We start from the raw sequence: 20,366 nt of genomic DNA, 5'->3' as shown, positions 1-20,366 counted from the left end.
GCTTCCAAAGAAGCCTGTTGGACTCCAACCTGGAGTTGTGTGATTCTAGAATCTGGTTTCTAGTATCTGCAGTCCTTGTTTTTACCTAGTTGATTTTAACCCTACAGTGAATCCTCTTGCAAGGATGCCTGCCTTGAAGAAGTTTTCCTCCTCTCTCTACAAGAATCTCAAGGAATCCCTCTCCCACTGCAACTCCCAACACGTTTCCTCTGCCCTGAGGCTCTTTGACCATGTCCTCAAACAGACTCGCTACCATAGCCACGTTTGTTTCCTTGGTGCCTGCCTCTGTAACCAACTCATCCTACACAGACTCCGGACCACCTTTAAACCAGCAGAGTTCGGATCTGAACCCTGCAGGCACTCTGCCTCTATTCCTCATGAAGGGCTTTTGCCCGAAACAAAGATTTTCCTGCTCCTCGGATGCTGCCTGAATTGCTGAGCTTTTCCACCACCACTCTAATCAAAAGTGGATTGGCCATGTTGAATTAGGGTGGATTGGCTATGCTAAATTACCCATAGTGCCCAGGGATGTGCAGGTTAGGGTGGATTGGCTGTGCTAAATTACCCATAGTGCCCAGGGATGTGCAGGTTAGGGTGGATTGGCCATGCTAAATTACCCATAGTGCCCAGGGATGTGCAGGTTAGATTGGATTGGCTGTGCTAAATTACCCATAGTGCCCAGGGTTGTGCAGGTTAGGGTGGATTGGCCGTGCTAAATTACCCATAGTGCCCAGGGATGTGCAGGTTAGATTGGATTGGCTGTGCTAAATTACCCATAGTGCCCAGGGTTGTGCAGGTTAGGGTGGATTGGCCGTGCTAAATTACCCATAGTGCCCAGGGTTGTGCAGGTTAGGGTGGATTGGCTCTGCTTTATTCCTGATGAAGGGCTTTTGCCCGAAATGTCGATTTTGCTGATCCTCGGATGCTGCCTGAACTGCTGTGCTTTTCCAGCACCAGTAATCCAAAATCCGGTTTGCAGCATCTGCAGTCATTGTTTTTCCCCATGCTAAATTAGGTTTAATATGCAGGTAAGGTGCATGACTCAGGGATAAATGAAGAGCAATGGGGATAGGGGAATGGGTGTGGGTGGGTGACCCTTGGGAGGGTCGGTGAGGCCGAGTGGCCTGCTTCCACACTGTGGGGATTCTCTGAAGGGAGGGGTTTTTTTGGAAAGTGTGTCGTCCTCCCCGTGTGCTGCAGCGCATGCGCAGTGCGGCGTCCCGCTGTTAGCCATGCCCCGCCCCTAAACCGTCACTATTCCTCGCCCCGCCCCTAGTTTCTTTGTGACGTCACAAGGCGGAAGTGGCCCTGTCAGTTTCAAAGTGAATCTCCCGCCCTCTGGCCGACTCTTCATCCTGGGAGGGAGGCAGAGATGGGAGGAGGGTAAATTGGTCACTTGTAGCAACTGGAGTGAATGCAGGGAGGGAGCAGCCTCCGGAAACTCAGGTATGTGTCTTAGTTACCCGGGTGAGGAGGGACTGAAGGATAGAGTTTGGGAAGGGGGGGGGCTGGATATCTCCTGTTTTGATGTTTAAAATGCAACCAATTCCCACCAGTAACTGCAACAGGTACAAGTACAGCACATGCAATATTCCTCATTGCAGCTTCAAGCCGGTTTTACATCCTCTGTTCTTCTACCACCTTGCTCCAGCACATTCAGCTTCTTTCCCTCATTCACATTCCTCCTCCACCCCCTCCCGATGTTCCAAGCTGATCCTCAAAAGATCGGTTTGTCTCTCCATTCTTTCGCGGTGGCGCCCATTACTCTTGTCTATTTCTTGCCTTATCCGGCCTTGTGCGTGAACAAAGTGTTAGCGTATATCCTCTTTCACTGCCAGCTGCTTCCTTGTTTGCGAAAGCAACATTTCCTCCCATTTTTCGCCGACACTGAGCCTTCTGACCTCCTTGATTGTGTTTTTTTTTGTTTTTGCAGAAGCAGGAAACAGATGCTTATAACTGTTTGTACGAGCATGTCTAGCTTAACCTACATCCCCTCCCCTCAAAGCACCTTATCTGTTTGCCTGTAACATCCATCATTGTTTGCAGGCACACTTCATGTATGCACATTTTAGCTAATACTAAAGCAATTATATATTTCCTTCACATAGTTTTCATTCTTGTTAACTCCACTCTTGGCTGAAACAATTATACACTGGCGTTAGTTCATTTACCTCGCAGAAGCAATTATGGTTGCAGAAGTAACACTGCTTTAACTATATCTCACAGGGGTGACCCTACAACCTTGTATAAAATAATGTGGGGGCTGGCGAGGGTAAATAGACAAGATCTTTGATCTGGGATTGCTCATAGGTTTAGGGTGAGATTTAAAAGAAACCTAAGGGGCAACCCCTATACACAGAGGGTGGTGTGTGTAAAGAATGAGCTGCCAGAGGAAGTGATGGCTCCTGGTACAATTACAACCTTTAAAAGGTATCTGGATGGGTATATGTTGGGAAACATTTAGAGGGACATGGGCCAAGTGCTTGCAAATGGGACAAGATTGATTTAGGATATCTGGTCAGCATGGACTGAAGGGACTGTTTCTGTGCTGTACATCTGTGATTCTGGCTTGCTACGAATGTTTGTCACATCTGTATGTTCAGTTTTTCCCTGGTGTTGGTGTTAACGCCTTGGTGTCTTATTTTGCTCCCCACATCCTGGGGACATTAACCATTTCCTATCTGGTTGTTCTGATCTGGACTGCTGTCTGGATCTTTGGATTTCTTGGATTGGTCAATAAACACACCTGGAAGTGACTTTGTCAATCATACAAGCAATACTTTATTCTTTGATATGGCCCGGATGGTAGACTCTGATCAGCCCAGAAGGATGAGATTAGATTAGATTCCCAACAATGTGGAAACAGGCCCTTTGGCCCAACCAGTCCACACCGATCCTCTGAAGAGTAGCCCACCTAGACCCATCTCCCTCTGACTAATGCACCTAACATTATGGGCAGTTTAGCATGGCCAATTCACCACATCTGCACATCTTTGGATTGTGGGAGGAAACCCACGCAGACATGGGGAGAATGTGCAAACTCCACACAGCCAGCCCCCCAAGGCTGGAATCGAACCTGGGACCCTGGTGCTGTGAGGCAGCAGTGCTAACCTCTGGGCCACCGATGAGTACTCCTCGAGTGCCAAAATAATCCGCCGACTTTTAGAGTTTGGATAGAACTTATGTCCATTGTTTAAAGTCAGACATTGAGCATGATCACATAGTAACAACCAATCAGATCCCGCAAGGTCCTCATACATTTTTGACTTAGACTAGGGTGGCACGGTGGCTCAGTGGTTAGCACTGCTGCCTCACAGCACCAGGGTCCCAGGTTCGATTCCAGCCTTGGGTGACCTTGGGCAGGTTGGGCCAAAGGGTCTGTTTCTGTGCTGTGTGACTCTAATTGTCTTCAGTGAAAGCAGAAGTGTGGTTGTGAAGGTTGGACTTTCAGAGCATGTTTTGCCCTGACTGGGAAGCAGAATAGTTTGACTGAAGTGTTTTGGTGTTAATGCCTTGATGTCTCATTTTGCTCCCACCTTCTCGGGGTCGTTAACCATTTTGTGTCTGGTCCTTCCTCAAGAAGCTGCATTGCAGGTTCACCCTGAATTGACACTTTTTTTTTTGCTTCCCAAAATCAGACCTGCTCACTCTCAGCAGGATCCCAGTGTTGTGAAAGATATTAACTTTCAGGTGGAGGTATCCCAAATTCAGAGAGATGTCAGTCTTGATGTTTTTGCTTTTTCTGCCCCTGTAAGATCCTGAATCAGCACCTTCAGGGGAATTAGTTAGAGCGGAGTGAGAACAGAGGGGGAGAGAGAGTGGGATGGTGCTTTCAATTTTGTGGAACAACAAAAGAATATTCCACAGAAAGTAGAATTGCTTGTTCTGAATTTCTACCCTGCACTGATAGTGATGACTTTTGTAATCTCTTTTTGCAGAGTATTTGAAGACTGAAGTTTCAAAATCAACAGATGAAGGGCTTATGCCCGAAACATTGACTCTCCTGCTCCTCGGATGCTGCCTGACCTGGTGTACTTTTTCAGCGCCACGTTTTTCGACTGACTCTTCAGCGTCTGCAGTCCTCACTTTGATGTCAATGTCTGACAGTCACTCAATCCATCGGGACCACAACGGTTTTTGACTGTGATTTCTGTGAGAGGGATCAACGCTTTTTGGTTCCTGTTTGAGGACGTTTTCAGCATCAGTGGGACTGGACGAGAGACCCCACTGTTGCAGTGCACTGTGCGTGGAGCCTGAAACAGCTATCCGGCCTGGAAAGGGGATTTCACGGCAGGGAGGGCTCTACACGTGTCTGTGTGCAGCTGAAGCTGTGGCCATGGAGAAACCTGAGGAATCCCGCCCTGTGGAGGAACCGTGGAAGTGTGGCGACAGTGGGAAAGGCTTCCGTGTCCCGTCTGTCCTGGAGACGCATCGGCGCAGTCACACCGTGGAGAGGCCATTCCCCTGCACCGACTGCGGGAAGGCCTTCAGATATTCCTCCCACCTGCTGACCCACCAGCGTATCCACACCGGGGAGAGGCCGTTCACCTGCTCTCAGTGCGGGAAGGGCTTCACCTCCTCCTCCAAACTGCGGAAGCACCAGCGTATCCACACCAGGGAGAGGCCCTTCAGCTGCACTGAGTGCGGGAAGGCCTTCAGCACATCTTCCTCCCTGCTGACCCACCGGCGTATCCACACCGGGGAGAGGCCGTTCACCTGCTCTCAGTGCGGGAAGGGCTTCACCTGCTCCTCCTACCTGCGGAGCCACCAGCGGATCCACTCGGGGGAGAGGCCCTTCAGCTGCCCCGATTGCGGGAAAGCCTTCAGCACATCTTCCTCCTTGCTGACCCACCAGCATGTCCACATGGGAGAGAGGCCGTTCACCTGCTCTCAGTGCGGGAAGGGCTTCACCTGCTCCTCCAACCTGCGGAGCCACCAGTGGATCCACTCGGGGGAGAGGCCCTTCAGCTGCCCCGAGTGCGGGAAGGCCTTCAGCACATCCTCCATCCTGCTGACCCACCGGCGTGTCCACACCGGGGAGAGGCCGTTCACCTGCTCTCAGTGCGGGAAGGGCTTCACCTCCTCCTCCAAACTGCGGAAGCACCAACGGGTCCACACAGGGGAGAGGCCCTTCAGCTGCCCCGAGTGCGGGAAGGCCTTCAGCACATCTTCCTCCCTGCTGACCCACCAGCGTGTCCACACCGGAGAGAGGCCCTTCACCTGCTCTCAGTGTGGGAAGGGCTTCACCTGCTCCTCCAACCTGCAGAGCCACCAGCGGATCCACACGGGGGAGAGGCCCTTCAGCTGCCCAGAGTGCGGGAAGCGCTTCACCTGCTCCTCCCACCTCCAGACCCACCAGCGGGTCCACACGGGAGAGAGGCCCTTCAGCTGCCCCGTGTGCAGGAAGGCCTTTACCCAGGTCTCCACCCTGCTGACCCACCAGCTTGTCCACACGGGGGAGAGGCCCTTCAGCTGCCCAGAGTGTGGGAAGGGCTTCATCTGCTCCTCCACCCTCCAGACCCACCGGCGTGTCCACACTGGGGAGAGGCCGTTCACCTGCTCTCAGTGCGGGAAGGGCTTCACCTGCTCCTCCACCCTGCGGAGCCACTGGCGTGTCCACACGGGGGAGAGGCCCTTCAGCTGCCCTGTGTGTGGGAAGGGCTTCACCCGCTCCTCCACCCTCCAGACCCACCAGCGTGTCCACACGGGGGAGAGGCCGTTCACCTGCTCTCAGTGCGGGAAGGGCTTCACTCACTCCTTCAACCTCCAGACCCACCAGCGGATCCACTCGGGGGAGAGGCCTTTCAGCTGCCCTGAGTGCGGGAAGGGCTTTACCCAGGCCTCCAACCTGCTGAGGCACCAGCGGATCCACACCGGGGAGAGGCCATTCACCTGCTCTCAGTGCGGGAAGGGCTTCACCTACTCCTCCCACCTGCGGAAGCACCAGCGAGTTCACGTGCCATCGCAGGGAGATTGAAGGAGTGACGGCTAAGGGCCATTATCGATTGGACTATCAACCCGGTTCCGGGGACTCCCGGGTTCGAATCCCGCCACGACAGATGGCAGAATTGGTATTCGGTCAGAAATGTGGAGTTCGGAATCTAACGATGAGACCGTTTCAGGGAGGGGGTTGGGGGAGGGGGTGTGGAGAAAGCCCCCATCTCTCTCCCTTGTTAGGGAAGGGAACCGCAATTGTGGGAAAGGATTCACTCAGTCATTCCAGCTGCACCCTTTACCTGGTCTGGCCTACACGTGACTCCAGACCCACAGCAGTCTGGTTGACTCTACACTGCCCCTTCCTGGCAAATGAGCGGGGAGAAACTGACTTGGACACAGGGTATGGGTTGAAATTGCTGAGTGAGGCAATACTTCCCCCGGGTTACGGCTGTACCAAGGATCCGATTACAAAGGGACAACTTGGTGCTGGCCAATAGTAAAGAGAGCGTGGTGAGGAGGGGAAGTGTGGTGGCGGGGAGGGGAGGTGTGGTGTGTGTACTTTGACCTTGAGCTGTTTAAAAAGCAACTGCTTTTTCTCTGCCTCTTTGCTGGGGGGAACTGAAGCTGTAACAAAGTTGGGTTGCAATAAAGGTTACCTGAACTTACCACCGGGCTCAGACTCTCATTGAAAGCTTTGAGCTCCAAGAGGTTTTTGTTTTAAAGCTGCTCATTTCGTTCAGCCTCCTGCACTAAGTTTAGAACATAGAACAATACAGTGCAGAACAGGCCCTTCGGCCCTCGATGTTGCGTCGAGCTGTGAACCATTCTCAGTTCGTTCCCCGACAGTATCGCAAAATCATCCATGCACTTATCTAAGGATTGTTTAAATCTTCCTAATGTGGCTGAGTTGACTACCTTCGCAGGTAGGGCATTCCACGCCCTTACCACTCTCTGCATAAAGAACTTGTCTCTGACATCTGTCTTAAATCTATCACCCCTCAATTTGTACAGGTTGCAGGGGGACTTGGATAAACTGCAGAATTGGACTGAGAGGTGGCAAATGGAGTTCAATGCAGCTAAATGTGAGGTGATTCACTTTGGGAAGCTGATGTCACTATCCTCGGAAAAAGTCTTTCACTGTCTCCCCTATCTAATCCTCTGATCATCTTATATATCTCTATCAAATCCCCCCCTTAGCCGCCTTATTTCCAATGAGAACAGACCCAAGTCTATCAGCCTTTCCTCATAACACCCTCCCTCCCGACCAGGCAACAACCTGGTCCTCTGCACCTTTTCCAATGCTTCCCACATCCTTCCTGAAATATGGGGACCAGAACTATACACAATGTTCCAAGTGTGGCTGCTCCAGCGTTTTGTATAGTTCCAGTGTGATATTGCAGTTCCGGAACTCAATCCCTCCACCCAATGAAACCTAACACACCGTATGCCTTCTTAACAGCACTATCCACCTGAGTGGCAACTTTCGGGGATCTATGCACATGGACTCCAAGATCACTGCCTTCCTGTTATTCATCCCAAAGTGAATCACCTCACATTTAGCTGCATTGAACTCCATTTGCCACCTCTCAGCCCAATTCTGCAGTTTATCCAAGTCCCTCTGCAACCTGTAACATTCTTCCAAACTGTCCAGTACTCCACCGACTTTCGTTTTGTCTGCAAATTTACTAATCCATCCACCTATGCCTGTGTCTGAGCCATTTAAAAAAACGACAAACCGCAGTAGTCCCAAAACAGATCCTTGTGGCACACCACTAGTAACCGGACTCCAGGCTGAATATTTTCCATAAACCACCACTCGCTAACTTCTTTCAGAAAGCCCAGTTTGTAATCCAAACTGTTAAATCACCCTCAATCCTATGCCTCTGCATTTCCTCCAACAGCATACCATGTGGAACTTCATCAAAGGCTTTACAGAGGTCCATGTACACCACGTCAACTGCCCTACCTTCATCTACATGCTTGGTCACTTTCTCAAAAAACGCAATGAGGTTTGTGAGACACGATCTGCTCTTGATGAAACCATGTTGACTATCTGAAAACAAATTGTTGGTTGCTAGATGATTATAAATCCTATCTCTAAGATTCTTTTCCAAAAGCTTTCCTTCAACAGAAGTAAGGCTCACTGGTCTATAATTACCTGGGTCATCTCTGCTGCCCTTCTTGAACAAGGGTACAACATTTGCAATTCTCCACTCTGGTACTAAACCTGTAGACAATGACAACTCAAATATCAAAACCAAAGGCTCTGCTATCTCCTCCCTCGCTTCCCAGAGAATCCTCGGATAAATCCCATCCTGCCCAGGGCACTTGTCTATTTTCACTCCTTCTAGAATTGATAACACCTGTGTGCAACTAACCTCGATCCTTTCGAGTCTAATATCTCGTACCTCATTCTTCTCCTCGACAATATTCTCCTTTTCCTGAGTGAAGACCGATGAGAGATATTCATTAACACCTCTCCAATCTCCACAGGGCCCACACTCAACTTCCTACTTCTGTCTTTTATTGGCCCTCTTCCTACCCTAATCATCCTTTTATTCCTCACATACCTATAGAAAGCTTTAGGGTTCGCCTTTATTCTATTTGTTAAAGACTGCTCATGTCCTCTCTTTGCTCTTAACTGTCTCTTTAAATCCTTCCTAGCTGATCTGTAACTCTCCATCGCCTCATCTGAACCATCGCCTCATCTGAACCTCATCAACACATAAGCCTCCTCCTTCTTTGTAAAGCGATGCAATTTCTGTTGTAAACCACGGTTCCCTTACCTTATCACTCCCTGCCTGACAGGGACATACCTATCAAGGGCACACAATATCTGTTCCTTAAACCAGCTCCACATTTCAATTGTTCCCATCCCCTGCATTTTGCTACCCTATTCTCTGCATCTTAAGTCTTGCCTAATTGCATTATAATTTCCCTTGTCCCATCGATAACCCTTGACCTGTGGCATGTTCCTATCCCTTTAAATGAAACCCAACTGAATTATGGTCACTCTCTCCAAAGTGCTCACCTTCCACTAAATCAAACATCTGGCCTGGTTCATTACCAAGCACCAGATCCAGTGTGACCACCCCTCTTGTCGGCCCTTCGACATACTGTGTCAGAAAGCCCTCCTGCACACACACTGGACAAAAACTGATCCATACGACATACTAGAGTGAAAGCATTTCCAGTCAATGTTGGGGAAGTTAAAGTCCCCCATAATGACCACCCTGTTCCTTTCACTACTACCCAGAATAATTTTGCTAATCCCCTCTTCCCCCTCCCTCGAACTCTGCAGAGGCCTATGAAAGAACTCCAAGTAGTGTAACATTATACAAACGGTCATGGAATTCTTGTAGCATGTCGCATACTTAAGGCTAAGACTTTAATGAATATAGAGAGTCTTTTAAAGAAAGTAGTTTTATGCGAGGAAATAACTTTAAAGTGTTGTAGTTGACCACAAAAAGAAGCAACAGTAGCATTTCACAATAAAGCTTATCGTAAGATTAGAGAAAGTGGACAAAAGAACAAGCTGTAACAAACAAGGAACAAAGAATGCAGACAAGGACAGTGGGATGGCCAGATAAGAAAATAACTGACAAGTGAGGTAATCGGCTTATGATAGGATGGGAAAAGGGAGGCGTGATTCCACAACTTGTAAACTGAACAAGAAAGCTAACAGGCTCTGTTTTGGCGCACATTTCTGCTTGGTTGCAGGAGCGTCCGGTACTTGCAAGACTGTAATAAATTGTTCTTGTTTCCAACGCTTTGTCTCAGGCTAATTGATTTGTGAGTGAGTTCTGTTTCTCACATTTCTACCTATGTTGTTGGTACCTACATGGACCATGACTTGGGGTTGGAAACCCTATCCCTTCAGGACCCCAAAGATACGATCCGAGACTTCACGCACCCTGGCACCTGGGAGGCAACACACTAACCGCGAGTCTTGTTCGTTCCCAACACACCTTCTATCTGACCCTCTAACTATTGAGTCCCCAATGACTAACACTCTCCTCCTTTCCCTCCTTCCCTTCTGGTGCAACAGGGACAGGCTCTCTGCCAGAGACCTGGGCTCCAGTGCATACGCCTGGTAGGTCGTTTTCCCCCCTCAACAGTACCCACTGACTGATACAGCAGGAAGGAAATAAAAATAAGTCGTCCCTCCTTTCCCAGGAACCTCTGCTCTCCGACTTCAAATTTAAAACCTCAAATCAGTGACTCTCCACTCCTGGGCTGCAGCTGCCACTGAAAAACAGAAAATGTCACTTTTTTTGTGGTTAGCACTGCTGCCTCACAGCGCCAGAGCCCCAGGTTAAATTCCCCCACCCCACACGTCTGCGAGGGTTTCCTCCCACAGTCCAAAGACGTGCGTGTTAGGGTGAATTGGCCAAGCTCAATTGCCCCGTAGTGTTAGGTGACAGGGAATGGGGCTGGGTGTTTTGCTTTTTGGCGGGTCGGTGTCAACTTGTTGGGCCGAAGGGCCTGTTTCTACACTGTAGGGAATCTGATCTAAAGTTCTGGAATTTATATATTGATGAACTGAAACCTGCAACCCATTCTAAAAGATGAAGGACTCAGCAGCGGTCCAGGTTTGTTCCAAATATTGCACCGGTTGCATGACACTGTGAACTGATCAGAGGGATCTGGGAGTGCTAGTTGAGGATTCTCTAAAGGTAAACATGCAGGTTGAGTCCGGAATTAAGAAGGCGAATGCAATGTTGTCAATTATCTCAAGAGGGTTGGAATATAAAAGCACTGTTGTGCTACTGAGACTTTATAAAGCTCTGGTTAGGCCCCATTTGGAGTACTGTGTCCAGTTTTGATCCCCACACCTCAGGAAGGACATACTGGCACTGGAGCGTGTCCAGCGGAGATTCAGACAGATGATCCCCGGAATGGTAGGTCTAATATATGAGGAACGGCTGAGGATCCTGGGTTTGTATTCATTGAAGTTTAGAAGATTAAGGGGAGATCTAATAGAAACTTACAAGATAATACATGGCTTGGAGAGGGTGGACGCTAGAAATTGTTTCCGTTAGGCGAGGAGACTAGGACCCGTGGACACAGCCTTAGAATTAGAGGGGGTAAATTCAGAACACAAATGCGGAGACATTTCTTCAGCCAGAGTGGTGGGCCTGTGGAATACATTGCCACAGAGTGCAGTGGAGGCTGGGGCGCCAAATGTCTTCAAGACAGAAATTGATAAATTCTTGATGTCACAAGGAATTAAGGGCTACGGGGAGAATGCGGGTAAGTGGAGTTGAAATGCCCATCAGCCATGATTGAATGCCGGAGTGGACTCGATGGGCCAAATGGCGTTACGTCCACCCCTATGTCTTATGGTCTCATGTTTTGCTATTAATTCTGTGTCTTATGATCCTGCAGCACAGCCACCGGCAGAAGGAGCAGCGCTGGAGAAGCTAGTGCTTCCAAATACACCTGGGTGGGCGGGGTTTAGATTGGAGGGCGGGTTTGGGGGAGGGGGAAGTTCATGGGCGGGGCGTGTCTCGTGAGAGGGTCACGAGCTAGTAGGCGGGGCAAGGGTCAGCGGGCGGAGCGGCGCGTCCAACCTGGAGGCGCGTGGCTTTGTGAGCGGTAGCGCGTGGAGTCAGGGGGCGTGGTTTTGACTCGCGCGGGGACCGCGGCGAAAGGGCGGACTTTGGTGCTTGATGGGGAAGGAAGTTTGGGTCCAAGAGGCGGGGCTTTGTCTCGAAGGGGCGGGCATTACGAGCAGCGTTCAAAAGGACGGATTTAATGAGATGCGTATGGTAGGGGCGGGGTTAATGAGCAGAGCTGGGAAGGGGCGGGGTTTACGTGTGGCATTGTTAGAGGAGGGGGCGGGAACAGTACCAGGGGGCGTGGCCATCCCGAAGCCGGAAGTGTGCCCGCGGGCTGTTTCCTCCGCTGCAGCAAATAAGGTAAAGCTTTATCAATATTTCCTTTTACAGAGTTTGTATTTAATAACCAGTAATGGCTACTCAATATCATCAGAAAGTCCCAAAATGCAATTCATTTCAATCCAGTGCAGATAAACACTGAGAGTTAATTTTCGACGGGATTTAACAGCCTCAGCACTAAAATGGTCTCACAAGTGAACGGCTGTGAATGTTCTCACTTGGGATCCTGTTCACACAGATTCACCGATGCTGAGGCAAACGTTCTTAATTGCCTTACAGCATCCTGTTATCACTTGGTGACCCCAGGTGTCCCTATCTTTAAGTTCTCTCTTCTTTCTGAGTCTTCCTGCCTGTTTGTTTTCTAGTGCAGTAAATGTATTCAATAATTCAGCATTACATTTTAGTCTGAATGTTTAAAGGCAAGTTTTAAGGCTATAGACTTTATCACCCAGATGCCCACACACTCATTCCTCCCTTTAATTGCACTGCGATCACTGAAAGAGAAGGCTAGTCCAAACGAATGCCCTTCCTGTAGAGTGGCACCACCATCTTCGCAGCTCATCTGGTCATATTTATCATCGCCATCGACACGTGTGGGTGAGCTATCGGATCGGAAAAGGAGCATCTTCTGGGGCAAATCTATGTCACTAAGGGACCTCATAAGCCGAGCAATTAAATACCTAACAATACCAATACTGACAAACAGACATAGCTAAATTGATAAGCCAATTGTACCATCAGCCCGATCTGCAGTTTCCCCAACTGGTCCCTTCAGTCATTTTGTCAAGGAATACCTGAATCTCTTCTTGTATCTTAGTAATATTGCCAGTCAGATTGGGAATGCCCATAGTGCATTTATCTTGGACAATGGTGCAGACCTCACCCTCCTGGGGGAGTATATAGTCGAAGGCATACCGATTCTGCACAGAGTAAAGACACATGTCTGACAATCCCAGTTTACTCTGTTTCAGAGTCTCTTTAGTCTTATTTCCTCGAATGGTCAGGCCGCAAAAGAGGGAATTGCGATTCTGTTGACTTGACACCCCTGCCGATCCTTCCAACCTCAGGGTACTCTGGATTCCCCAGCCTATCGGGTGTCCTGTATTGTCACCCAGTCCCTTGGGATCCTTTCAGTTGGAGCAAGGTTGACCACTGCATCCCCCTCAGATGGAGGTTCCAGTGACTTGTCCACTGGCCAGGACAAGGTACTGTTGTGGGAACAAGGTCTCTGATAGTGACCTTATGAGGGACATCTTTGCCATCCAGGACAAGGAAATTGGTAGCTTTACCTTAGCTGAAGAAATAATAGTCTGGTTTGGTGTATATTACAGAGAGTTTGTCAAAATAGATTACTGAAATGTTACAGCAGGGGGTGTGGTCAGGTCAGGTCTAGAGGAGTAAAGGGTCGACATTTTGCAAGAGGAGTTGCTTGAGCGCTGTAAAAAATGGGCCAAGTGACTCGAGCACTCGCACTGTATGGGAGACAATGGTCCTCAGAATGCTATTCCCATTGGGCTCTCCCTGAGACCTATTGTACATAGTCTTGGTGACAGAATCAGGTTCTGAAAAGAGAAAAGGCCTATAAATGCACAAGGGAAGGGTTCCGTTCCAGGTCCATGTGCCGCATAAGGCCTGCTGTACCCCAGCCAGTGTTTCACCAGCTGTTTGTATACACAGACCGGAAGTATTGGAAAGTGATATTTCGCTTCGCAGGGTCGGCAGTAGGAAGTCTGACGAATAGATTGGAATCGGGGACTGGGGACGGGGCAAGTAAGTCATCTACCGATAGAGAGGAGTAACATACTACTGCCTCTGGGGTGAACAGCGTATTGTGGGCCTGTACAAATAAGTTGTTTGTGGATTGAGGGGTTTCCCCTATCAGGCTTCCCTTTTCTCGAGTCGGCCTTCCTGCAAAAAGGGATGGTGTTCCTGGGCGTCCTTAAAATATTTACTATAATAACAGGGTTGATCATTTTTATCCGCACTCGGCTTGCGTCTGCAGGTAAAATCATAAAAACATGGTAATGACATGGTAACTCCCACTGATTTCTACTGTCCAGATGGTCCATCTGGTCTTTCTGATGTAAGAGTCCATTGCAATAATCAATCTTCATCACGTTCCACACGTCAAAGGCGTCTGGTCCGGTGCACTGGACAACATCATCTCAGCATGGGTGGTGGATAATCTCTGATCATTCCTGGTCGCATCCATACTTAGTGGCTTTCCCCATCAGGATGTTGTACGTGATCAGAAAGGTAAGGAGATAGGCGATCCCCCACAAGTCCCTCCTCTTAGTTCAAGTATCTGTCATAAGATTAACATGAGAATAACAGCAAGATTCAAAAACCCAACAGGACAGGGTCCACTCCTTTTGTTGGGATTCCAGGATTCTCTCCTCCTCTTCCCCCCTTTTGATTGGTGCAGTCAATCAATTTACAATGGTGCAGGTGGACCCAAGCTGAGCGCCCAGCGACTGTGACCGCCAAGGGGGTGGGAAGTAAAACCTGGAAGGGGCCATCCCAACGAGGATGGAGACCTTTGCCAGTTCAGTTCCTGACGAGCACCAACGAACCAGGCTCTTCCCGTGACGAGGCTGAAAGGGAGGGAACATCGCTGTAGGCCGCACGCTCCTGGGAGTGAAAGGCACGCATAACACTAGTTAGAGCAAGAACATAACCAATCATTGCTTCGGTCATGTGGTGGAAGTGGACTGAGAAGAGAGCCGAATCGTTCCAAGGGGTACGGAGGGGGTGACCAGAGAGACTCTCAGCTGGAGACAGTCCCGTCTTGCCCGCAGACATGGATCGCATCTGGAATAAGGCCACAGGGATTTGCATAACCAGGAGAGGCCAGGCTCTGCCACTAATTTGGCAAGTTTAGTCTTGAGTCTGGTTAAAACATTCAACAAGGCCGGCTGCCTGAGGATGATAAGCACCATGCAGTTGCCAACAAATACAAAGCTGGGAACAGAGTTCTCCGTTAATATTACCTACAAAGTGTGGTCCATTGTCCGAGCTAATGCACGCAGGTACACTGAAGCAGGGAATTATTTCCTTAAACAAACTCTTCACTACAGTCTCAGCAGTAGCGTTAGGAGGAGGGTAGGCTTCAATCCACTCAGAAAAGACATCAGCAATAAGCAAAACATATTTATAGCAACTGAACTCATTTCTCCAACTCAATGAAGTCCAGTTGAAGTGTCTCCAAGGGACCCTCCAGCAAGGGAGTTCTCGTAGAGATACTTGAACTAAGAGGTGGGGGATCGCCTACCCACTGACCTGTTTGATCACGTACAACATCCTGATCGGGAAAGCCACTGACTGAGTATCGATGCGATCTGGAATGATCTGAGATTATCCTGATGTCATCTGGTGCACCAGACCAGACGCTTTCAACGTGGAGTCGCTTGAGCGATGGCGTGAGCTGCCAGAGGAAGTGGGGGGTGCTGGTACGATGGCAAGTTAAAAGGCTCCTGGACAGGCATCTGAATATGAAGGGTTCAGATGGGTCAGGGCCAAGTGATGGCAAATGCAACTGGAGTCATAGAGATGTGCAGCACAGAAACAGACCCTTCGGTCTAACTCGTCCTTGCTGACAAGATAGCCAACCCAATTTAGTCCCAGCTGCCAGCACTCGGCCCTTATAGAGGCCAAGTGATGGCAAACGTGACTAGATTAATTTAGGATATCTGGGCAGGTTGGGCCAAAGGGTCTGTTTCTGCGCTGTGAGACTCTCATTGTCTTCAGTGGAAGCAGAAGTGTGGTTGTGAAGCCTGGACTTTCAGAGCATGTTTTGCCCTGACTGGGAGCAGATGAGTTTGACTGAAGTGTGTTGGTGTTAATGCCTTGATGTCTCATTTTGCTCCCACCTTCCCGGGGTCATAACTATTTTGTGTCTGGTCCTTCCTCAAGAAACTGCATTGCAGGTTCACCCTGAATTGACACTTTTTATTTGCTTCCCAAAATCAGACCTGCTCACTCTCAGCAGGATCCCAGTGTTGTGAAAGATATTAACTTTCAGGTGGAGGTATCCAAAATTCAGAGAGATGTCAGTCTTGATGTTTTTGCTTTTTCTGCCCCTGTAAGATCCTGAATCAGCACCTTCAGGCGAATTAGTTAGAGCGGTGTGAGAACAGAGCGGGAGAGAGAGTGGGATGGTACTTTCAATTTTGTGGAACAACAAAAGAATATTCCACAGAAATTAGAATTGCTTGTTCTGAATTTCTACCCTGCACTGATAGTGATGACTTTTGTAATCTCTTTTTGCAGAGTACTTGAAAATCTGAAGACTGAAGTTTCAAAATCAACAGATGAAGGGCTGACGCCCGAAATATTGACCCTCCTGCTCCTCGGATGATGCATGACCTGCTGTGCTTTTCCAGCGCCACATTGTTTGACTGACTGTCCAGCGACTGCAGTCCTCACTTTGATGTCAATGTCTGACAGTCACTAAATCCATCGGGACCGCAACAATTTTTAACTGTGATTTCTGTGAGAGGGATCAACGCTTTTTGGTTCCTGTTTGAGGACGTTTTCAGCATCAGTGGGACTGGACGAGAGACGCCACTGTTGCAGCGCACTGTGCGTGGAGCCTGAAACAGTAATACGGCCTGGAAAGGGGATTTCACGGCAGGGAGGGCTCTGCACGTGTTTGTGAGCAGCTGAAGCTGTGGCCATGGAGAAACCTGAGGAATCCCACCCTGTGGAGGAACCGTGGAATTGTGGTGACAGTGGGAAAGGCTTCCGTGTCCCGTCTGTCCTGGAGACTCATCTGCGCAGTCACACCGGGGAGAGGCCATTCCCCTGCACCGACTGCGGGAAGGCCTTCAAACATTCCTCCCACCTGCTGGCCCACAAGCGGGTCCACACAGGGGAGAGGCCCTTCAGCTGCCCCGAGTGCGGGAAGGCCTTGAGCACATCTTCCTCCCTGCTGACCCACCAGAGGATCCACACCGGGGAGAGGCCGTTCATCTGCTTTCAGTGCGGGAAGGGCTTCAGGAATTCCTCCACCCTGCTGGCCCACCAGTATGTCCACACGGGGGTGAGGCCCTTCAGCTGCCCCGAGTGCGGGAAGGCCTATACCCAGGCCGCCACCCTGCTGAGGCACCGGCGGGTCCACATGGGGGAGAGGCCCTTCACCTGCTCTCAGTGCGGGAAGGGCTTCACCTGCTCCTTCAACCTGCGGAAGCACCAGCGGGTCCACACGGGGGAAAGGCCCTTCAGCTGCCCCGAGTGCGGGAAGGCCTTGAGCACATCTTCCTCCCTGTTGAGGCACCAGCATGTCCACACGGGGGAGAGGCCGTTCACCTGCTCTCAGTGCGGGAAAGGCTTCACCTGCTCCTCCAAGCTGCAGAGCCACCAGCGGATCCACACGGGGGAGAGGCCCTTCACCTGCTCTCAGTGCGGGAAAGGCTTCACCTGCTCCTCCAACCTGCAGAGCCACCAGCGGATCCACACGGGGGAGAGGCCCTTCACCTGCTCTCAGTGCGGGAAGGCCTTTACCCACGTCTCCTCCCTGATGACCCACCGGCGGGTCCACACGGGGGAGAGGCCGTTCACCTGCTCTCAGTGCGGGAAGGGCTTCACCTACTCCTCCCACCTGCTGAGGCACCAGCGGATCCACACCGGGGAGAGGCCCTTCAGCTGCTCTCAGTGCGGGAAGGCCTTTACGCACGTCTCCTCCCTGATGACCCACTGGCGGGTCCACACGGGGGAGAGGCCGTTCAACTGCTCTCAGTGCGGGAAGGGCTTCACATGCTCCTTCAACCTCCAGACCCACCAGCGGGTCCACACGGGAGAGAGGCCCTTCAGCTGCCCCGAGTGCGGGAAGGGCTTCACCTACTCCTCCCACCTGCTGAGGCACCAGCGGATCCACACCGGGGAGAGGCCGTTCACCTGCTCTCAGTGCGGGAAGGGCTTCACCTACTCCTCCCAACTGCTGACCCACCAGCGAGTTCACGTGCCATCGCAGGGGCATTGAAGGAGTGACGGCCGAGTGCCATTATCGATTGGACTATCAGTCCGGTTCCGGGGACTCCTGGATTCGAATCCCACCACGACAGATGGCAGAATTGGTATTCAGTCAGAAATGTGGAGTTCAGAATCTAACGATGAGACCGTTTCAGGGAGGGGGTGGTGTGGGGGAGAAAGCCCCCATCTGATTCCCTCTCTCCCTTGTTAGGGAAGGGAACCGCCATTGTGGGAAAGGATTCACTCAGTCGTTCCAGCTGCATCCTTTACCCGGTCTGGCCTACACGTGATTCCAGACCCACAGCAGTCTGGTTGACTCTACACTGCCCCTTCCTGGCAAATGAGCGGGGAGAAACTTACTTGGAGACAGGGTATGGGTTGAAATTGCTGAGTGAGGCAATACTTCCTCCGGGTTACGGATGTAACAAGGATCCGATTACAAAGGGACAACTTGGTGCTGGCCAAGAGTAAAGACAGTGAGGGGGGTGGGACAGGGAGAGGTGTGGTGTGTGCACTTTCACCTTGAGCTGTTCAAAAAGCAACTGCTTTTTCCCTGCCTTTTTTGCTGGGGGGATCTGAAGCTGTAACAAAGTTGGGTTGCAATAAAGGTTACCGGAACTTACCACCAGGCTCAGACTCTCATTGAAAGCTTTGAGCTCCAAGAGGTTTTTGTTTTAAAGCTGCTCATTTCTTTCCGCCTCCTGCACTAAGTTTAGAACATAGAACAATACAACGCAGAACAGGCCCTTCGGCCTTGATGTTGCGCCGACCTGTGAACTATTCTCAGCTCATTCCCTGACACTATCCCAAAATCATCCATGCGCTTATCTTAGGATTGTTTAAATCTCCCTAATGTGGCTGAGTTGACTACCTTAGCAGGTAGGGCATTCCACGCCCTTCCCACTCTCAGCATAAAGAACTTGTCTCTGACATCTGTCTTAAATCCATCACCCCTCAATTTGTAGTTATGCCCTCTCGTACAAGCTGACGTCACCATCCTAGGAAAGAGTCTTTCATTGTCTTCTCTATCTAATCCTCTGATCATCTTATATATCTCTATCAAATACCACCTTAGCCTTCTTCTTTCCAATGAGAACAGCCTTTCCTCATAAGACCCTCCCTCCAGACCAGGCAACATTCTGGTAAATCTCCTCTGCACCTTTTCCAATGCTTCCCACATTCTTCCTGAAATATGGAGGCCAGAACTATACACAATATTGCAAGTGTGGCTGCACCCGTGTTTTGTATAGTTGCAGCATGATATTGCGGTTCCGGAACTCAATCCCTCTATGAATGAAACCTAACACACCGTATGCCTTGTTCACAGCACTATCTACCTGGGTGGCAACTTTCAGGGATCTATGTACATGGACTCCAACATCACTACCTTTCTGTTATTCTTCCCAACGTGAATCACCTCACATTTAGCTGCATTGAACTCCATTTGCCAACTGAGTCCAATTCTGCTAATCCATCCACCTATGTCTGCATCTAAGTAATTTATAAAAATGACAAACCGCAGTAGTCCCAAAACAGATCCTTGTGGCACACCACTAGTAACCAGACACCAGGCTGAATATTTTCCATAAACCCCCACTCGCTGCCTTCTTTCAGAAAGCCAGTTTCTAATCCAAACTGCTAAATCACCCTCAATCCCATGCCTCTTCAAAGTTCAGGAAAAGATTTGTAGCTCGGGTGCATGTTGTTATGGTTCTGTTCGCCGAGCTGGAAATTTGTGTTGCCGACATTTCGTCCCCTGTATAGGTGACACCATCACTATAAATGCTGGAGGAAACATCACAGAAGCGCTACACAGGAGGTTTCCAAGCACTGAGGATGTCACCTAGAGAGGGGACAAAACGTTTGCAACACAAATTCCCAGCTCGGCGAACCGAACGACAACAACCCATGCCTCTGCAATTTCTCCAACAGCCTGCCATGTGAAACCTTATCAAAGGCTTTACTGAGGTCCATGTACACCACGTCAACTGCCCTACCCTCATCTCCATACTTGGTCACCTTGTCAAAAAACGCAATGAGGTTTCTGAGACACGATCTGCCCTTGATGAAACTATTATGACTATCGGAAATCAAATTGTTGCTTGCTAGATGATTATAAATCCTATCTCTAATATTCCTTTTCAAAAGCTTTCCTTCCATAGACGTAAGGCTCACTGGTCTATAATTACCTGGGTCATCTCTGCTGCCCTTCTTGAACAAGGGCACAACATTTGCAATCCTCCACTCTGGTACTAAACCCGTAGACAATGACGACTCAAATATCAAAGCCAAAGGCTCTGCTATCTCCTCCCTCGCTTCCCAGAGAATCCTTGGATAAATCCCATCCGGTCCAGGGCACTTGTCTACTTTCACTCCTTCTAGAATTGATAACACCTGTGTGCAACTAACCTCGATCCTTTCGAGTCTAATATCTCGTACCTCATTCTTCTCCTCTACAATATTCTCCTTTTCCTGAGTGATGACCGATGAGAGATATTCATTAACACCTCTCCAATCTCCACAGGGCCCACACTCAACTTCCCACTTCTATCTTTGACT

General features: G+C 49.8%; 3 protein-coding genes across 11 annotated transcripts in view; 2 read left to right on the top strand and 1 right to left on the bottom strand.

Moving 5' to 3' along the window:
* Positions 1-6,602, top strand: part of LOC148145048 (uncharacterized) — a 112,813-nt gene extending 106,211 nt beyond the window's left edge. For 6 of the 8 annotated variants that reach the window (XM_087975517.1, XM_087975515.1, XM_087975518.1 and 3 more), the window contains exon 2: positions 3,939-6,602. In XM_087975517.1, the coding sequence (XP_087831643.1) occupies positions 4,337-5,977 (1,641 nt within the window). In that variant the 5' untranslated portion in view covers positions 3,939-4,336 and the 3' untranslated portion in view covers positions 5,978-6,602. Of the gene's footprint in view, positions 1-822; positions 1,029-1,385; positions 1,447-3,938 lie in introns of those variants that run through there. The other 2 variants (XM_087975514.1, XM_087975513.1) reach the window with 2 other exon arrangements.
* The window catches only part of LOC148145045 (uncharacterized), a 103,293-nt gene that overhangs the window by 61,193 nt on the left and 21,734 nt on the right, over positions 1-20,366 (bottom strand). The window lies entirely within an intron of this gene.
* LOC148145047 (uncharacterized) lies at positions 11,844-18,430 on the top strand. Of its 2 annotated transcripts, none has more exons than XM_087975547.1 (2): positions 11,844-11,858; positions 16,107-18,430. In XM_087975547.1, exon 2 carries the CDS (start codon positions 16,513-16,515, stop codon positions 17,815-17,817), a length of 1,305 nt encoding a protein of 434 aa, XP_087831673.1. In that variant the 5' UTR covers positions 11,844-11,858; positions 16,107-16,512; the 3' UTR covers positions 17,818-18,430. The 2 variants fall into 2 exon arrangements, with proteins under 2 accessions (XP_087831673.1, XP_087831674.1); XM_087975548.1 differs by lacking the exon at positions 11,844-11,858 and adding an exon at positions 13,553-13,607.

The sequence above is a fragment of the Chiloscyllium plagiosum genome, unplaced genomic scaffold (assembly GCF_037043375.1).
Source record: "Chiloscyllium plagiosum isolate Xiang-an unplaced genomic scaffold, Cpla_swu_hap1 HiC_scaffold_27, whole genome shotgun sequence".
Lineage (NCBI taxonomy): Eukaryota > Metazoa > Chordata > Chondrichthyes > Orectolobiformes > Hemiscylliidae > Chiloscyllium > Chiloscyllium plagiosum.
The sequence above is the reverse complement of the archived record's forward strand: the minus strand, read 5'-3'. Positions and strand labels throughout refer to the sequence as shown.